The sequence below is a fragment of the Mesoplodon densirostris genome, chromosome 12 (assembly GCF_025265405.1).
Source record: "Mesoplodon densirostris isolate mMesDen1 chromosome 12, mMesDen1 primary haplotype, whole genome shotgun sequence".
Taxonomy (NCBI): domain Eukaryota; kingdom Metazoa; phylum Chordata; class Mammalia; order Artiodactyla; family Ziphiidae; genus Mesoplodon; species Mesoplodon densirostris.
Window position 1 is genome coordinate 19,897,540 of NC_082672.1, and position 20,967 is coordinate 19,918,506.

The 20,967-nt window shown below is 34.7% G+C and overlaps 1 protein-coding gene across 2 annotated transcripts in view; it reads left to right on the forward strand.

Moving 5' to 3' along the window:
- Positions 1–20,967, forward strand: part of SHPRH (SNF2 histone linker PHD RING helicase) — an 88,405-nt gene that overhangs the window by 58,851 nt on the left and 8,587 nt on the right. For both annotated transcript variants that reach the window (XM_060114747.1, XM_060114748.1), the window contains exons 21-25: positions 793–1,018; positions 2,751–2,894; positions 4,025–4,126; positions 6,920–6,991; positions 8,493–8,681. In XM_060114747.1, coding sequence (XP_059970730.1) covers positions 793–1,018; positions 2,751–2,894; positions 4,025–4,126; positions 6,920–6,991; positions 8,493–8,681 — 733 coding nt within the window. The remainder of the gene's footprint in view (positions 1–792; positions 1,019–2,750; positions 2,895–4,024; positions 4,127–6,919; positions 6,992–8,492; positions 8,682–20,967) is intronic.

The window sequence follows — 20,967 nt, forward strand, 5'->3', positions numbered from 1 at the left end:
CCGCATACCGCAAAAAAAAAAAAAAAAAAAAAAAATGTTAGCTCTTTTTAGTAATACACTTTCTCCAACACAGATTTGAAGTCTTCATCGTTGTGTCAGGGATTAAGCTACTTAGTACATTTAGTAAAATTATTCCTATTTTACAAACATGGAAATTGAGAAAAGAGTAAGTCTGGTTGCCTCAAGAAAAAAAATATCAGCAGTGTACTTTTAGGTCATCTTTTTTTTTTTTTTTTTTTGTTATGTGGGCCTCTCACTGTCGTGGCCTCTCCCCTTGCGGAGCACAGGCTCCGGACGCACAGGCTCAGCGGCCATGGCTCACGGGCCCAGCCGCTCCGCGGCATGCGGGATCCTCCCAGACCGGGGCACGAACCCGTGTCCCCTGCATCGGCAGGCGGACTCTCAACCACTGCGCCACCAGGGAAGCCCTAGGTCATCTTGTGGTTTTTCTGTTTTATTTTTGCATGGTTGATAGTGGTGGTAATTTGTGTTTTGTGTTATTTTAATTCTCAGAGCAAGATTTTAGCCTGGAATTTATAACCATTTTTTATTAGGCCAGGTTGCTCTCAAGAAAGCACTTGTCAAATGTATGATACCTCAAGCATTTTCAGAGTTGGTATGGTTTTACCAAAAACTTGCAGGCATGATCTTGTAGACATGACATTGAAAGATGTTGATGAAATTTTTGTTTTTGACCTTGTTTTCCTATTAGCTCTGGTAATATCATTTTTATAGTACTTGTTACCCACTGACAGTAATTACTGTGGTGGTTTTGTTCTCAAATGTCTTCAGAGTCAAAGGCCAGACTGCAATATTTGAGGAGATGATAGAAGATGAAGAAGGACTGGTGGATGATCGAATACCTACCACCAATCGGGGTCTGTGGGCAATAAGTGAGACAGAGCGATCCATGAAAGCTCTGCTGTCATTTGCAAAATCACATCGATTTGAAGTTGAATTCATTGATGAGGGGAGTACTTCAATGGATCTCTTTGAAGCTTGGAAGAAAGAATATAAGGTAACAGTAATTTAAAACTTCCTTCCCATATTAAGAATTCTCCTCCTTTACATTAATTTTAGTTGCTATTTTCCTTTTTCTCTCTTCAGTTTTTAAAAATCTGCTTTAGAGAGTTGAGGTGTCGTAATTTATCTTTCCCTAAAATGTAATGATTGTAATGATGCGTAATAAATACAATAATACTGAACAAATGAGAAGTTTCTGTTTATTAAATTACTAAAAATCATTACTAAAATGAAATTTATATGAAACCTTTTGTTCTTCCTTGAAAGTGTGTTATTCTAGTCTTAGCTTGGTCTTACACTGCTGTTCTCTGAAATCAGAGTGTGGCTTTGTTTCCTTTTTTGTTTTTTTCTTTTGCTCTGTGAATAATAACCAAACACCAACAGCCTTAAAGATTGGAGAACATAATAAACATTTCTCAACATATAAGACTAGAAACCATTGCAATTAATAATGCACAGAGGGACTCTTCATATTTATACTTTAATAATTTCATCATATCATAACTCTATGCTTGAGATTCCAGAATTCATTAATTTTGAATTATTGTTTATATGTGGATTTTTTAATCCCTTGTCCTACTTTGCAAGTGAGATGGGTGAGGAAACAAAAGAAGTGGGTTTTTTATTTATAATGTTATATTCCATTTGATATCTTTTATTTTTTTAACCTAAAGTTCTTGCCTTTTAAAGCAGGATAAAAATTTCAAGAAAGAGAAGCTGTGCTGTCTATAATATCAATTCATACATTTGATAGATTGAAGAATGATACTTCTATAGCATCAAAATCATTGGTTCATAATAATTTTTCTCTTTTCACATTACTATTCTAAAAGCAAAAGCTCATTAACACAGTTAATTACAGCAAGTCATGGAAGAGACAATACTATATACAGTGTTCATTTGCCCCTACGTTCTTCCTTTGAGCTCAGTTTAGCCACATGGTCTGTGTCAGAGGAGTGCTTATCATGCAGTTCACCCAGATCGTTGTTCATTTGTTCTCCATAGTTGCAGACTAAACCCTTTAACAATAGTGTAAATGAATGAGCTACTGCTATGCAAATCAGTCAGGGTCTAACTCAAAGCATAATGTTAGTTAGTGAAGAAAGCATATCAAAACATTTTATACTGATTGATAGCATTTTTATAAATTTCAGAAACATATAAAACCAGATTATTAAGGATGTATAGATTAGTATAACTCCAGCAAAAAGTACAGAATAGTAAATCCAATTCAGAATAGTGGTTACCCCATTGTTGGGGGTTGAAGGAAGAATGTGTGAGGCAAGAGAGTGATGCAGTTGAGAAGGAACACAGACTTCCTAAGAAACTGGCATTATTCTCTTTCCTAATTCAGATGATGTGGACTCAGTTGTATACTTTAATATTCTCATTATCATATATACATATTATTTTGAGAATGTGAAATATTTTATAATAAGTATTTCTTTAAAAAAATAAAGCAGAGATTCCACCAGTCTAGTATTGATCTGTAAAGATCTTTGGTCCTACCAAGAAATCTCAGGGTATGCTGTGTCCTGTGGAGATTATTCAGTCCCACTTCCTCATCCTAAAAATGGCCCAAGAATTGCTTGTACCTTAGACCCGTAATGAAAACACTGTGTATGTTTTAAGACCTCACTGAAGACTCTTGACCAAGGGACATCTTGGTGGTTTTAACCAGTTTTAATTATGTGCTTTACCACTGTCTGTCTTTTCTGTTCCTTCAGTTGCTTCATGAATATTGGATGGCTCTGAGGAATCGTGTGTCTGCTGTTGATGAACTTGCAATGGCTACAGAACGACTAAGAGTACGTGATCCTAGGGAGCCAAAGCCCAGTCCACCAGTTCCTCATATCATTGAACCACATGAGGTAATTTGCAAATGAATCACAGAAAAGAACACAGCAAATAGATGTCACAAAAATCCAAGTTCCATAGAAGGGATAGAGTCAGGGCAGTGACGTCTTCAATAAGTAAGTGTTTCATATCTGCTCTTCGTTTGAGCCATATGAAGTTGTTTGTTTTTGTAGGCCAGAGATGAGCAATTTCATGTCTAATACATGCTTTGCATTCACTGTTTGGGTGCATTTGCATGTTTATTTGTTTCTCTCCATGTTGCATATTCATCTATTCTTGAGCACCTTTTGTGTGCCAAAACCTAAAGATATTCTTGGTCAGTTTTTAGATGTATGTCCTATTACTTCAGTTTTTTCAGAACTAAAAAAATCTCCCATAAGAACAACCAAGAACTGATTTTGCACTGTTTTCCTTTGCTAATGATGAACAGATACTGACAACTTATCGTCTGTTAAATTCCTCTTTATATCTCAGAATTAAAACAATAACTCCACCAACCTTTTTTCTTCATATTAAAAATATTATTTTCTTTAGAATTTGTTTTTATTCCTTTAATCTTTTAAATCTTTTTTTTTCCTATAAAGCTTGGAGACTGTAACTTAGAAAAACTTAGAAATAGTCATTATATACTATTTCACTTCATTTTTAAAATAGAATTCTCAATAAGTTTTAAGTGAAAACAAATTCCTCTTTTTTTTTTTTTTTTTCTGTTACTGTATTCTACTGAGGGTGGGGGCACAGAAAGTAGGAGCAGAGAGATTCTTCCCTGGATTTCTTAAAATCACTTCATTTGGATGGCCAAAGTAGCATACCATTTTATTTTTCTTTATCCCATAAATGTATTACTGAAAAATCATACACAAATAGCCTTTGGTTGATTTTTAACCTACTTCAGGTATATAGGGAAGCTTTTTATTTAAAAGAATTCTACATTGAATTTTGTCTTCTATACAGCAAAATATATATATGTTTTGAAATATGTTAATATTATCTAGTATCCCTTTTGCAAATTTTAGTTTTCACATGTAAATGTGTTTTCATAAAATAAGATACTTTTTAAGAAAGAATTAAAATAGAAGAATTGTGCATGTTTAATGTAATGTAACCATCTTAGAATAAAGAAGTTGTTTTGTTTCTTTTTTAGGTAGAACAAAATCGTATAAAACTACTAAATGATAAAGCTGTTGCTACATCACAGCTTCAGAAAAAACTTGGGCAGCTTCTTTACCTAACTAACTTGGAGAAGGTATTGTTTTTAAAAGATGCTACTTTTTCCCATACTGTATTATCAATAAACCACCTTATTGACTCCTTTCATTTAATCTATTAGTCCCCTTATTAATGGTATAGGTGTTTTTTTTAATCATTCTTTTATTTGTTTGTGTTAGTTATGTGAGTCAGAACACTAGCTATGTCTGCAATAGCTACACAGATCACAAAAGAAGATGATATCTATAGAAAATGTTATATAGATAGTGTAAAGGGTATGCAGTGTATAGTATAGCACAATGTAAACAGACTGTAGTTGCAAGCCTTGAATAGTGAAAGTATTACAACATACCACTCAGCAAAGATAAACGCATGCATCCAATAACGCACAGGTTTTTTTAATTTGTTTTTTGAAACTGTGTAGTGTGTTTGGAAAGTTGCTAAATAAGAGGACATGGTAATGAATTATTTAATGTAATTCACAACATATTTTCTTAGTAGTAAGCAAGGTACTGTATTAGACATTGATGAATATAATTCCATTTTCTGGCAAGAATAAATGGGAGTGGCAGAGTAACTTATCAGAACAACATATAATAGTAGATTTTTGGATAGGGCAAATGAAGGAAAGCAGTAGACTACAATTGGTCCTGAAAACTAGTACAAAATACATTTAAGTGAATCATTAAATCTCAGCAATGACAAAATGAAAAAGTTGGACATTCTTTATAGGTAAAATAGCATAGTAGTTAAGAAGGTAGACTTTTGGACCTAGATAGTGCAAATTTGAATCATGATGCCACTATTTTCTGGATATAGGACTTTATTCAAGTTATTTTCTCTTTGTCCCATCTGTAAAATGAGAAAAGTAACACTATCTTGTAGGGCTCTCTTGAGGATCGTATGAATTAATATATGTAAGTGCTGGAGTGTTTACTGGTTTATTAAGCACTTTCTAGGTATTCACTATTAATATTATTATATTATTACTATTATTATAATGATGACTACTATTTCGGCAGGGAAAAAAAGGGAAGAACTTTAAGTCAAAATCGCAAAATGCTAGCGATGGAAAAATAACATTCGGAAAAAAGGTCTTGATATTTCTGGACATGAGTTTTTAAAATATAAGATTTCTGTACTTTAAATGTGAGAGTCAAAATTAAGAGATTGTTGATGATTCTTTTAGTTATGGAACATAAGTTGATATCCTCTATATGTTGAATTATTTTTTTAAATTAAAATTCCAAGGATATAATCTATGTAGGAAAACCCATTTGGCAAAAAAATATAAGAAAAAAATACTTACTCTATAAATGAAGGAAAATAAGCAATCTGCAAACTACTAAGCATAGGACAAATCCAGCCCATCACCTGTTTCTGTGAATAAAGTTTTATTGGAATGCAGCTATACTCATTCATTAAGTATTGTCTACAGCTGCTTTTGTGCTCTAATAGCAGAGTTGAGGAGTTGCAACAGAGATCGTATGGCCCACAAAGCCTAAAATATTTACAATCATGCCCTTTATGGAAAAAATGCTAATTCTTACATTAAATAAATTAGAAAAAAAGAGGTATTGTAAATTCTGGTAGATTGTTTACAAAATGCTATAGTAATACCTTCTCTTGAGTGCTTGCTCTTGGTTAATCCCCTCCTACACTGACTCTAGGCTTCGTCAGATGACTTGTTTTTGGCCTTGTGTCACAAACAGAGATTTGAAAAGTCCACGCACTTTGGAATTCTCCCAATCGTGTCATGTTTTGGAACTCTGAGACTATGTGAAGAAGCCCAGGTTACCTTTCTTGAGGAGCAAAAGCCTCAGCTTAGCCCTCTCCCCAGACCAGCTGGCCTACCAACTGCTAGATAGGAGTGTGGGCCGTCCTGGACCATCCAGCCCAAGCCAAATCAGTGTATCCCAAAGTAACCCAGGTGACCTGTAGCATCAGGAGAAATTCATGTTTTATTAGCCACTAAGGTTTTAGGTGGTTTGCTATGTTACCTGAAACAAATCAGTAATTAACAGAGGAAAAGAATAATTCAGTCCAACTTTTTTTAAATGCTGCATACTTACATTGTAGTTAATGGAATTGTCTTAACCATTAGAACTTCTGAATCCATGCACAATTTAGCTTTTTTTTTTTTCTGCTTATAAGAGTCAAAGGATAATCAAGAACAATTTAGTAATCTATGAGTCTAATTTACTTTCCTTTATGTTTTCCTCAGTTTTAAAACCTGTTCATTTGATGACTTAATTTGGAAATCCTTCAGTTTTTAAAGAGACTTTGAAAAGCTATTATACTTCAACATAATTTCCAGGCATAGATAGGTCTCAAGTCAGTAATATTTCTGGTTTCTAATTATTTGCTTTGCCTTGGTGAGATTAGAAAAAGGATACGGAGAAGAAATCAGTATTAATAAGGAGTTATGTGAATAAATGCCTCTTCCCAATGTCTTTGTTCCCATGCCAAGTGGACATGCAGAATATCTATTTCTTTATTAAAAAAATATATCTAACATGAAAGTAAAATTTGAGAATTTAGGTAAATTATCTCATATTTTGCTTTTTATTTTGCCTTCTATCATAATCACAATACAGTAATACGGTAACTTTAACAAACTGTGTTAAAATTTGTGTCCATTTTTTTCTTCACACCTTAAATAAATGTTATTTGTAAATCCCAGGAATGATAGTATTAATATATGAATTATTAGGTCATCTCAATTATTAGATTATTTTAATTGCCAGCATTTACTTTTATAAATGAGTTGTAGAACATGTAACGGCTTTTAAAATATAACTAATATATGTTTTAATTCTTTTTTGGATAGTCTCAGGACAAAACATCAGGAGGTATTAATCCAGAACCTTGTCCAATCTGTGCTCGGCAACTGGGAAAACAGGTGAAATTATGATAAATATTACATGCATTTGTAAAATACTTTACAGTCTTCAAAGGCTTTTACATACAACTCGCCCCACCCTCAAACTTTGCATGCAAGTCAAATACTACCTCTGTCTGAAAGGTAGGGCCAAAGGTTAGCTGACAGGCTTAGTGCCAAATATGTTTGAGCAATGTTTTCCCTTAAGTGATAGGTAAAAACATATTTCTAGAATAGCTCCATCTTTTTCATTAAAGGTGAATAATTTTAAGTATTGCTTCCAGTCACTTGAGTCTGTCAGTTTACCATGGTTATTTGGTACTTGTACAGAAATATAATACGGCATACACAGATTTACTTAAGTTATGACAAAGGTATAATAATGTAGTTCTTACTTAACATTATTACTGTCTAATAGTACCAGTATTTAAAGCGCAAATAACAGCAATCCTGAGGGAATTCATATGTGATTTTTAGAAGACTATTATATCAAGTATATTTCTTTGTGAATATTAGTATACAAATGTCTATAAACCTAAGGAACTGTATTAGTTTTCCTCAAAGAGATTCTTATTTTTACTTATGAAATGTGATTTATGATACTATAAGTTCCTACTTTGTATGATAAATAAATATATGTAATATCGGTATATTCACTGCTTTTCAAATTTTGAAAGATAAGTCTATTACTATTAAATGAGTAAAAGTGTCCTTGGCACTTTTTTCCATGGAGCTGAGAGTAGAAGCCTAAATATATGAGTTCCATATTCTGACCAGCAATAATCAGAAAGAACATATCTTTTAGTTTCCATGATTCATGGAGAAGATAAGATTTTAAAGGATATTTTATTGATAATAAATCTTAAAAGGACAGATTGGTAATGGAGGAGAAGAATAGTAATGTACAGAGACTGACAATTTCTGTTAAAAATCAGTGATAAAAACATTTTGATAAAAATTACTATAAAAATGGAAAGGATCATGGTGTAAGTAGTTTTTTCTTTGCTTTTAGTTTTGATGAGATTCATGCAACTAGATTGTCTCAGAAATTTTATTATCTTTAACATTTCCATCTCATTTTCTATATAATAAACGCTTTAACATGTGAAAATGTAAATCTGCTTATTACTAAGTTGTGTAGAATATATTGAATATGACATTATGTCCAAATTAATGTTGTAGTCAGTCTATCCTGTTACTCTACTGTGAGAGTGCTAAAGAGTAATTTGCATTTTTCCTAAATGCTGAAATGAGAACACCAGCATCTTACAAAATAATGATGACTGACTATTATCCTCCTATTAGGGTGAACAGAACTAAAGACTATGAAAGCTTAGTCTGGTTGGACAAAAAAAATAGTTAGTTTAAAAGTATAACTTAGTTTTTATGACTTAAAGGATATTTATATCATGAAATAGTTAGGAAATGAAATTATGACTCTCTTCTTTTAATATGTTTATAGATTGGAAGGCATCTTTGATAACATCTCACTGAGGCCTATTCTATGTGTTTTCTTTTTTAGTGGGCAGTACTGACCTGTGGGCACTGTTTCTGTAATGAATGCATTTCAATTATTATCGAACAGTACAGCGTGGGGTCTCACAGGAGCTCCATTAAGTGTGCCATCTGCCGCCAGACCACATCTCATAAAGAAATCTCGTATGTCTTCACCTCAGAGAAAGCCAGCCAGGAAGAGGACATCCCTGTGAAGGTAAAGTCGGTTAAGAACGTGTAGATGCAGAGTCAGAGCAAAATAATAGGAACCAGTATCTGGCAGTGAGAGCATCAAAATCAGAACACGGCTGGCCCAGTGACTATGGAGCAACCACTGTTGTCTGTCTGTAGATACGCTGCCTGAAAGCCTCAGCTTTACCGTCTACTCGTTCCTCGTGGGAGGAACACAAGAAAGCTTTTTCAAACAGAGTGAGTTAGTAATAGTTAAGCCCATCATGGCAAAAAAAGTAACATCTTAGAATTCCAGTCCCTTACTACTTTTGCAGTGTTTCTGTCCATTACAAATTGATAGAGCTCTGGTTAAATTCAAGGTTTCTTTTTCTTCATTCTTCCATTCAGCCCCGGGTATCAGGAAAAAAAGATGTGCCCCACCAAATTGAAGGATAAAATAAATTGATTATTGAAGTTAGTGAAGACTGTCACAAGGAGGTAGTGCACGTTTAGACGGCGTGGATTGTTATTTCAGAGTATAGCCAAAACTTCGCTTTATTTTCCTAATTTTTTTCCCATGCTTCGTTCAGAACTTTAAGAAATAAGACTATAATTTAAAATCCAAATAGGATCTGTAACTGGACTTTCTGCCTAAGGGGTATTTATTTAATGAGAAGCCTCTACTAGACTTTTTTGTTCTTTGTTTTACTTAAGCGTGCTTTTTTTTTCTCTCTCTCTAACCAAACTTAGACAAAGGACAACTCAATGTATGAGTATAGTAGGGAATATAGGCCAGAAGGAGTGGTTGGGAGAATGGGGCAGCTGGCTCATAAGCAAGAAGTAGTAGAATATTTTTCATTCATTTCTTCTCCTTCTGGGTCGCTGATGCTCTCTGCTCACTTATTTTCAGGGTTGTATTTTGTGAGTAGAATTAACCACAAGTTGAAGCTGCCAGGAGTTAGGCAGTTGTTAGGATGCCCCCTCCCGAGAACACTGGAGTTCCATTAAACAATATCTAATTGCTATTTATGCCCATTGTCATTTGAGTAAAGCCTGAAAATATCATTCACAGTGCTCTCAAGTGTATTGAGGTAAACAAAATCCCAAAGTTGGGATGAACTTTCATTCATTCATTCTTTCCATACATGTTTACTGGACACATACTGTATGCCAGGCAGTGTTCTGGGCCTCACAGATGCAACACACACTCATGAATAAAACAGGTATGATTGCTGCCCTCGGATTTTACATTTTGGCAGTCGGGGGAAGGAGTTTGAGTTGAGGCAGAAAGCACAGACGTTAAGCAAATAATTGACGTGATAAGCACTACAAAAGAAAATCAAACCTGGCTTCTCTGAGGGAATGGCAGTTAAGTAGACGTCTAAAGGATGAATGGATCAGCCAACCTAGAGAGAGAGAGGAGGCTGCAAGACAGAAAAAAACAAACAACCAAAAATCCCAGTATGTGAATAGGTCTGAGACAAGAAGAAACTCAAATGGAGCTGAGTAGCTGTGGTGTAGAAAACACAAAGGAGAATGGAATGAAATGAGTCTGGAATCCAAAGAGGGGCCCGATACTGAAGAGCCATCTGAGCATCTGAGAATTTTCTTTTCATGTAAAGAAAGCTATTAACATGTTATATGTTAAAAGCAGAGGAGTATCATGATCAGACTTGGATTTTTAAAAGATTCCTCTTGCTACAGTATGGAAATTAGATTAGCAGGAATAGAAAAGACTAGAGTAGAAAAAAATTTGGAGAGACCAGTTGAGGAGGCTACAACAGTAGTGATGGTGGCTTTGATTAGGTTGGTGGCAGTGGAGATGCAAAGAAGTAGATATATTCAGGAGATGTTTGGAGTACAGTTGATGAATGAGATACAGTATCAGAGGGGTTGATGAAGGAGATTTCATAGGTGACCCCTGGTTTCTGATGTAAAAAATCAGGTGGCTAAAAGTACAGTTACTATATAAGGTACTTGGAAGAAGGGTACATTTAGGTATACTATATTTGAAGTGCCTAAGACATCCACGTAGAACTTTCCAGCAAAGTGTTAATATGTGGAGCTGAAGAGAGAAAATTCAGAGACATTAGCATAAGTGATCTTTGAAGCCATGAAAGTGTATGAGCTGGCCTAAGGAAAGAAACATACAATTTAGCTTCAGATCAGGTCCTGCAGCACTCCATAGCTTTAAAAAAAAAAATGGAATCAAGGGAGAGGAGCTGAAAAAGGAGACCAAGAAAGAGCAACTAGAGGCATAGGCAGTCCTGGAGAACATGCTGCCAACAGAGGCCACGGAAACTCGGCTTCAAGGAGGAGGCGGTTATCAGCTGTATCCCTTGATGCTGAAGGTGGCTCAGCTACAAGATGGACTAATTTGGCTACTGAAGGTCATTGAAAAGGAGCCCTTTCGGTGGAAATGTATTAGCAAAAAGCAGATCGGGAGGGAATGAGAATTGAACAGGAAATGAATAGGTCAAGAGAGAAACATGCCCAACTACTTCATAAATTTAGCTGTGAAGTAGAAAAGTGAGTGTCGTAACCAGAAGGGGATATGAAGTGCAGAAAGGCTTTGTGGTTTTTTCTGTTTTATTCTGTTTAATATAAAAGATTATTGAGCATGTTTAATCTTCAATAAAGAAGAATAGATTGAAGATATAGGAGAGAAAAGGGATAATGCATAATACAAGATTCTTGAAAAGACAGGGAGAGTGTTGATATGTAGAGAGAAAGTAGAGATCTCATTGAAATCGAATAACTAAAAGGTGTAGGTTGGGCTATTGCACAACCAAGCTATAAGGGTAGGGGTCCTTATCAGAGAATAGGAGATCTTTTATTATTATTATTATTGAAATATAGTTGATTTACGATGTTTTGTTGGTTTCAGGAGTACAGCACAGTTAATCAGTTATACATATACATATATCCACTTTTTTTTTTTTTACATTCTTTTCCCATATAGGTCATTACAGAGAATTGAGTAGAGTTCCCTGTGCTATAGATTAGGTCCTTATTAGTTATCTATTTTATATATAGTAGTGTGTATATGTCAGTCCCAATCTCCCAATTTATCCCTCCCCTCCCTTCCCACCCCCGGTAACCATAAGTTTGTTTGCTACATTCGTGATTCTGTTTCTGTTTTGTAAATAAGTTCATTTGTACCATTTTTTAGATTCCACATGTAAGTGATATCATATGATATTTGTATTAGTCCTTTCCAGAGGGACAGGTTTTCGGTACTCCAGATGTGACTGTAGAAGTGGGTGACTCAAGTGAGGTGGAGGAGAAAAGGTGGTAGAAGCTGAACCAATGAGATCTGAATGTTGAATAGGTGGTCCAAGTGGACGGTATATAATGTCCAGAGTTAGTATACTTTAACCTATTCACCACACAAAGAACTGCTTTCCTTTTCAGTCCCCCTCCCCTTTTCCTCCTACTCTTATAGTTTCTTTCTCCTTTACCTTCCCATAAAAAGTCTTTTTTAGCCTTTTCTTCTTCCCTTTTATCTTTTCCTCTGGCCTCAGGCATCCCAAGGGCCACAGATAGCATTAACGGCCTAAGCAGGGCTGCTGACCCTTAGGCGAAAGCATTCATCACAGTGTGGGGAACAAGCATAAGAAAGAACTGCTGTGTCAGGCTTCATGCCATAAGGTTTAGGAAGTGATTGCTCTGGCTACCAGTAAACAGCACAGCCTCTATGAAACTGAGTCATTGAGCCCATCAAACCCAAACACCTGTTCATTTTATGGCAGCTTTCCTAGGCACCCAGGAGAGAGATCGGGACGGTTACATTTGCTGTCCTGTTGGGACAGGGATATCTGTACAAATACTGTTTATTATGTTCTGACTTCTTCCTGTCTTTCATGGGTATTGATAAACACATGAATTAATTGAAGGATCTTGTAAAAAAATTAAAAGCATTCAGAATTCACTAAAGTTAATTTCTCTTTTTGATGCATAAATACTTACATTTCCTTTTCATTAAATACATGACTGAATATTGTACTTACTATGCAAGCAAGTTTTATCACTTTTCCACATTCTCACATTGCTTCTTGCTACATTAACTTTTGTCTTCTGTCTGCCACTTCTGCCTTCTGCTGCCTGTCACATTTCTGCCACCTTCTCCTTAAAGCATGTGCTTATTGTTTTCTCAGACTCTCACTGTACTCTGACCATCTGAAACTACCCCACTAAATGGTCACATCATCTGTCTTGTAGTTGAGGGATATAAAGATGACTCTATATGAACAATGAAGGCATTATTTTGAAATTTTATAAATATTAGTTCATACTATTCCTAAACTTAGGGGTTCTTTTTTATTGTTGGTTATCCAATCCCTGATTTTTATTAAACACTCCTGAGAATTAATTTTTTATTTCATTAAAGTTTTTATCTGAAATGTTTATTTTACTCTAAGCATTCGTGTCAAGGCTCTCGGACATAGCAAACAGTGTAATATCATACATGGTGCTTAATCATATAGCTGATCTCTGACAAAAGATATTTGGAGAACATAAAAATAGAATTAAATAATATAAGACATTTTTTTCTACTGGTATTTCACAATGTAAGGAATTCTATTGACTGACCATATAAATAAAATGAGTAAAATGTTCATTAGTGGATTAGTGGATGCATTTAAGTTAAAGACTGTATCCACCCTAACAGCAGTGTGACAGTATTCCTGAATGACCCTTGGAACCTACTGGGCATTTCACAAAGTAAACAAAATTCCCCCTGCAAGTTCTGACAGCTGCCAGGCATTTTAGAGGGTGAAGTAGGCCTCCTGGCAGAACATATGCCCCACGTGGCCTGTTCCCCGTGTCCTCAGTTTGGCTAGGTTTCATACAAAGCATTTTTGTCAGTGGAAACCATGACCCCATAATGGACACGATTCTTATGTCATAAGTTTCTATCCAGGAGAAAATACATGGATATAGCCATAGTAAAGCCTTCCCACCTGTCCCACACACACCACAGTGCTTCATCTTCTCAAACTTTTGAGTGTCTAATAATCAAGTGGTCTGCTTTTTAAAATAAAGAATTTTTTCAGGATCCATTCCCATAAATTTTAACTCGTTAGATCTCGGATCTGGTCCAGGAATCTACATTTTTAACAAGCAAATCTATTGCTAGTAGAGATGTTTTATACAGCCTCTTTGTAGAGAAAAAAAATATTGTATTTCTACATTAAAACTCTCAGAGAAACCTAGTAATACCATGTGTCATATTCTACTCTGTGTAGAATCCTGTTGTTTCCTTTCTGTTTTTCTCTTTTCTTTTTCTTTTTCTTTTTTTTTTTTTGACTTTTTGTTCAGTTGATTCAAAGGTGACTTGTGAAGTCTGTCTTGTACTTTCTTAATACAATTAAAATATCTGGGTGGAATAAAACTATAAAATTCTGACTGAGTTTAAAGTTGACATAAAATAATTTGGTAAATATAATCCACAAGTGGTTATATTTAAATATGCTTATCTAAATATTTTCATATAAGATATGTGATATTATCTTATAATATTAACTGGTAAATTAATATTATGTATAATATAATATTAATGTATAGTGTAGTATTAATACATGAATATTAACTGGTAAATTTAGAACACAGTTAAGTGTTTTTGTTAGAAAATGTCATGAATAAATATAATTGCAAAACACCGTCTCTATTCACCAGCGAAGTTAGCTCTTGAACTATTAGTGAGTCTCATGTTGTAGTTAGCAATAGCTTGCAATAAATTGAACATACAGTAAAGGCTTCTAAGATATAAACTATAAGTTATTTTTATGAACACTTTTACTGTGTGGAGTATAAACTCCATTAAAATGTGGAAAAGACATTATTCATGAGGTGAGGACTTTTGTTTCATTCGCTACTGTATCCCTAGTATCTAGAACGATGCCTGGCATGTAAGAGGTACTCAGTGGATGGATGGATGGATGGATGGATGGATGGATGGACAAGTAAACCACTGATTAGTATTTACATATAATATCCCCGAAAACCTTTGGCTCCAAATAAAATTTTTAACTTTTTTGCAATTGCTAGCTTTATCTCTTTGAAATAATCATTCAAAGTATTTTAAAGAACAGGATAATATTTTTGTGGCTAAATGCACTTGTAAAATTTCCCACATAGGCTGCCTGGATGGAGTTTCCATTGAACTTTATTCAAGTAACATGTGAAGAGCCCAACCCAGGCATATGCTTGAAAAGTATTCCTATTTTGTGAGATCAATCATACAAGCTGTGTAACTGCACTAAATTTTATCTGTCACTATCAACATGGATTTTTAGCATGGTGGACAGGTGCAGACAGAAATAAAACAATGCTAACAGATCTTACTCAGCAGGAACTACTATGGACAGCACAGGCAAATTGAAAGAGTTAGCTCTGCTTCAAAAGGAAAAGTCCAGAATAAAAGTAATGAAAGTCAGAAAGTACTAAGACAGGAAATGACTTCCTCTATACTAAACAATAGGAAACAGATCAAGTTACAAATCAGCAAGGAAACCTAAAGAAAAATCTATGATCTATCATACAACTGATTAGAGATCATAGTTCTTTTGGTGGTGGGGAGGCAGGGCTAAATTGTGTAAATTTGTCTTTTTTAAAGTGATGTTCTTCAGTTAAATGAATCTTCAAAAAAATCTCTAATCTCAGGATCTTTGATTCTTGCAGTAAGTTTAAAAGATTGCAAAAAACCAATACAAGTAATAACTGGAAGATTTAAATGTTATCCCTGCTCTGTTTCAGATGTGATTGTCCCATTTCTGACGAGGCTGAAACTTCTTCTCCGGGGCAGCTAGCACAGGTTAGGCATCCATTTGACCCTAGAGCAGTGAGAGGTACTGCAGGTACAATAGCATGCAGCACTAGGGTAATGGCATAATTCAGAAGACCAGTTCACTTGTGATAAACACAATCCCAATTGTATCACTAATGTAGTAAGTTTAAAAGGTCCCAGAATTACAAGCCTCCCACCCATTCCCCTAAAACCCTTATTCTTCTGTAAGAAATCAGGGTAAACAGAAAGTGTAATATTTTTTAGTAGAAGTAATTTGCACAAAAGAATAAAAAATTCAGAATAAAACAAATGGCATACAGTGAAAAGTAATGTTCTCCTTCATTCTTCCTTCTTTGCCTATTTCTATTGCCAATTTCTATTTTTAGTTATAGAGATCACCTCTGTGACTTTCAGTAATACACATAAATTTTGTTTCTTGAAGTACTAGCTGTAGACAGTACCTGCTAATAGTCCTCACTTCAAAAGAGGAGGAAATTACTGCATCTATTCTTCCTTCATTCTTTCTTTTCCCTTCCACATTCTAATTTTTGTTATAGTATCATTTTTATATTATAATGTTTATACTTTCATGTTTTGTTATCTAATTGTAGATGTGACTTCCATATCTAAAAAAAATCAGTAAATGGTGTGTACAATATTATAATATAAATACTTTTCATTATAGAACCAAGCAGAGTGATTGAAGTCATGCAGAAAGGAATGTAATCCTAATCCTCTCTCATTTAAACTTTGCTTTTCAAGGAAGAATCTTCTGAATACCCCAGTGTAGTAGAAGTTCTCATTTTTTTAGCTAGCTTCCTTCATTTCCGTGTCAACCTTATCTGGCACCATTATTCATGTAATCCTCATTCTACAATTCTTTTTTCACTGTGATCTACTGCATCAAGAAATTTTAGCATGATAAGCATGTGAACGGAAAATCAGAGTTTTTACACTTCTGAAAATGACTTCATTCTGCCTTCACTTTAGAGTCATAAGTGACTGGCAACCCCCATACTGTAAGACATTATTTGACATGTTTTATATGTATTAGTGTGTATGTATTTCATATGTATGGAATATATATAATATATAAACATATATACTAATATATCATATATTAATATGTTATAAAGATATATTAAAGATAATATATAAGTATATAGTATCTATAAAATCCCTAAAGATTTAGTCTGCCTGTTGACATAAAGTAGCCTATAAACATGAATATTCTCTCTGATGTTTGATGAAAAATAAGACTCAGTACATTCATCATCTCCATTGTGTTGACATTTTTCTGATGTTCCTCTGAACACAGTGGCCACTTTAGCCCTTAATTCTGCCAGTGGAGCTGAGCGTGACCATGAGAATCCATATATATTACAAAGAAAAAGGAGTGGGAGAGCAATGTGGACAGATTAGGCAAACAGAGAAGATAAAAGGGGCCAAAGGAAGGACTAGACTGGTGAAGAAGCGATATAATGGGCAACAACCCATTGGTTCAGAGTCATGGATTGCCAAGCCCTGCTTCAGAGTTCCCAGTTTTCAACAATAACTTTCCAGTCATAGAGAGCACTATTTTTCTTTTATTTATATAAATCAAGTAGAAGTGCTTTACTGCTACAGTTGGGAGGTGTCATAACTGTTCTCCTTCCTTTCCTTCCTTCCCAAAATAAGGAGTCTCAACAGATAGAAAATAGATGTGAAGGGAATCGGGTGAAGCCAGCTACAGTATGTCTTCTATGCTATACTCATGGATTTTTCCTATTGTTCCCTCCTCTTTCCCCAATAACAAGACTTCAGAGAAAAAAGCAGTACCTCACTCTAGAAGCATTGGTAAAATATTTAGACCTATTTTGGAGGAGAGGGGTTGATCAAAGTCTAAATCAAATACTACTTGATTGCTTTATTAGAATTCTTTGTCTCCTGAATATACAATAGAAACAAAACTGAATTTTCCATCCTTTTAACACATTTAACACATTTAGCTTTTAACTCAAAGTTTAGGTTCTCAGATTTTAACAAGAGCCTGGAAATGTGTAGCTGCTTATTCCAATCAAGTTTAACTCTATGATAAAAATAAGCTAGTTGCACCTATTTAGCGCAGATAAGAGGCTACGAGACATTTCTGATTTCTAGTTATGCTATTAGACAACCTCTAGGCCAGATTTCATGAGAAATTCTTTGTTGGCCTTTATTGCTAATGGATCTCTACTGATTTTTCATTGCCTTGACTGCCTGAATGGTCTGGAGCTTTTAACTTTGTACTTAATTTTCCATAAAGGGAAAGACCTATACGTGTAGCTTTGAGATCTAGTTTGGTTTTGTTCATTAAATTACAAGCAAGGGAGCAAAGATCTTCATAAAGAACATTTTGTAAGATTATTTTGTTGTAAAGAAGGAAAGTTCCATCCTTTTCCTTCAGTGTTAACTGTTATAATGCTCTTGGCTACTTACCTCATGAGAGGAAGACCAGGAGAGGCACTAACTTGATCTGAGTGGTAGCACTTTATATGTCTCCTTTCGTAGTTCCCTAGTTGGCCTTAGAGAGAACTAGTGCCTCAGAGAGAACAGCCACAAAGATACAGTCAAGGGCGGGCAGAGGACAGATGATGGGTCTTCATTCCAAAGCTGGGCCTTGGTCTTTGATGTTTCAGAAACATGAAGAAAAACCAAGCATTAATCGTAGAGAAGGGTTGGTAGATATGCATGTGGAAAAACTGAAGAGACTACCAAGAAAGGATAGAAATGAGGAAAAGGACAGGAACTTCAGAAGAGGGCAGAGCTGCTTATAATTAAATCCAGCTCTATCAGCCTAATATATTATGAAATGATCTAGCAGTTTTGGGGGATTTCCCTTCCATGCACCCCCCTCCCTAATTCCAGCCTAACTTTGCATCTGTGTATTTGCTGATACAGCTAAAACATAAACTGTGTTGGATTAAGGCTGCCAGTGTACCTGTCCTGAGAATATTCATACTCTGTTAACACCTTGCACGGGGACAGACTGATATCTCTGTTTTCCTCATCCATATCTCTTGCTTTTTCTGTGATCCTCTCCTATATAGATATAACCCATCTCCTTCCTGTTTTAATCTTTTTAACAAAGTGAATATTTATTTTCTGTAGCAGTGACCACATTGAGTCATCATCTCAGAAACTGACAGATCTGAGCCAAAGTTCATTTATGTATTTGAGGTAGAAAGAAACATTAAAAAGAACAGTAGAATGTGCATAATGCTTATTAAGATGGTATAATAAAGCATTCACTTAAATCGCTTCCAGGCCAGCCCAGCAGTATAAAACCATCCTTTGCTTTTCTCCATATTCTGTAACATGCATTAGACTGTGTGTATGTGAGAATAAGGGAGTATCTTTTCATCATTGTATATTCAGTGCCTAGTGTATTTTTGTCATTTATGTGCACAGAAAGTTTTTGTTGAATGATTTGAATAATCAAACGTGAACTTACCTGAAATGCTAGAGGGTTTGAGTGATCTCTTTGATCCCTTTTATTACTCTGCTCTTAGACTAACCATGGTCTTTTCAGTATTATTTGGGGACTTTTGCTTTTCACTTGGAAGTGTAAAAACACAAGCAGAAGAGAGAAAAAAAGTTAAGAATAAGGGCCTAATGTGGTAGGTATCTCTGATTCTAAAGGTAGGAAATAAAAGTCCACAGGGTTTGCTGACTTTATTAACCTCTCCTATCACTGCTGATAGGTAGGGGAAAAAATGAGTGTTGATAGACCAGAATGAGATGGCACCACCCTCCAATTGGTAGCTTCCTTTTAGACCAGTTCCAGTGATTTCATTACACAGTACTAACCCAAAATCCACCTCAGGTCTTCTTTGTGTTAGATGAAATCTGCTCATCTTTCAAGACTCCTCTTGTCTGAGTCTCTCTAGCTTTTATAATTTTATAATCTCAGTTATAAAAGAGATTAATTGCAAGATTTGATTTGCCTGTTAATCATTCTGAATGACCAAAAAAATATGTTGAGAGTTTTTAATTGTATTCTAACCCGCTTTTATTTTTATTTTGTTTATTCATTGTTTTCCTCAGGTGTGTTTGGGATTGAGAAGCCTAAACATACATATTAAAATTTTTTACATTAAGTAAACTGGTTGAGCATATACTATTTACAAAGGACCATGCTAGGCTCTAGGTGATATAAAAGTAAATGCCATTTGGTCCTTGTTTTCAAATAAATATCAACTGATAAATGACAGGAATATACTGTACTCTGAGATATGATATAATATCATATGAAATCATACTAGATAGAATCGTGGCAGGGCAATTAATTGAGGAAAAAGCTATTCTTCTCCAAATAAAATCTCTCATCTTTCCCTTATGAAAGACAAATTTAAATGTCAAACAAACACAGAAAAGTCTAATAAAGTAGTAAAGGCAAAGAATACTTAGTTTTTAAATCCACATTCATCAAGCATTTGTGAGCTACTAAAGCTAATATAATGTAGCACTTTTGCTTACATTACTGCATTTAATTCAATTAAATGTGAACTACATATAGAAAGTTAGGAAAATATTTACAACATAAATTTAACATGTACATTATATGAGAGGTCCTACAAACCAGTTTTTCTTTAACTTTTGACCAACAGTTCCACATTATATGCCTTTCCAACAAAAATATGTGCACAGGTACCCAAAGCTGTAAGTATAAGCATAGTCACTGAAGTATTGTTTGTAAGAACAAAAAAGAATGAAATCAACCTAAATATATATTAATAAACAAATATTTAATAAATTGTTGTATCCTAAATATTGTGCAGCCATTGAGGTGAGGTATATATAAAGGTCCTACATGGTTAAGATTGCCAAGATACAATGTTAAATATAAAGGCCATGTTATAAAACACATTTAAAAATATTTGTGGGGTATGTGTGCATTTTTATAGAGGCTTCTAAAATGCACAAGAAGGTCTAACAGAATAAATGCCAAATTCTTAGTGGTGTTTAGAGAGAGTAAGGCATAAAATAATAGGCTTAAATTTTTTAATCCTAAACTTCTGTTAACTTAGTTGTCCAGTGAACATACATTGCTTTTTTGTAATTTTTAATAAGTTATCCAAGGACTTCCCTGGCAGTCCAGTGGTTAAGACTCCGTGCTTCCACTTCAGGGGGCACGCATTGGACGGGTTGGATCCCTGGTCGGGGAACTAAGATCCCACATGCCATGTGTGCAGCCAAAAAAAAAGTTATCCAAAAAGTGTTTGTGCTGTATGTAGCAAATAGGACAGAAACCAGATCCTTATTTAACTTCTATTCAGTTTTTCTCCTACATTTTACTGCCTTTCTTTTTAGAAAGATCAGTAATGCTTTTTAGATTGGTAATCCTGCACTGTCTAGGGCATTAACTTTTCATTTAGCAACACATTATGCATTTTTATTAAAATAGACTCACAAAGGCAGTGTATTTTCAACACAGCATCTTGTAACTTGAAGCAACACTTGTAATGATAATTTATGATAATTTAAATGTCTTCAAGTAGTCTAAAATGTGAAATCTTTGGGC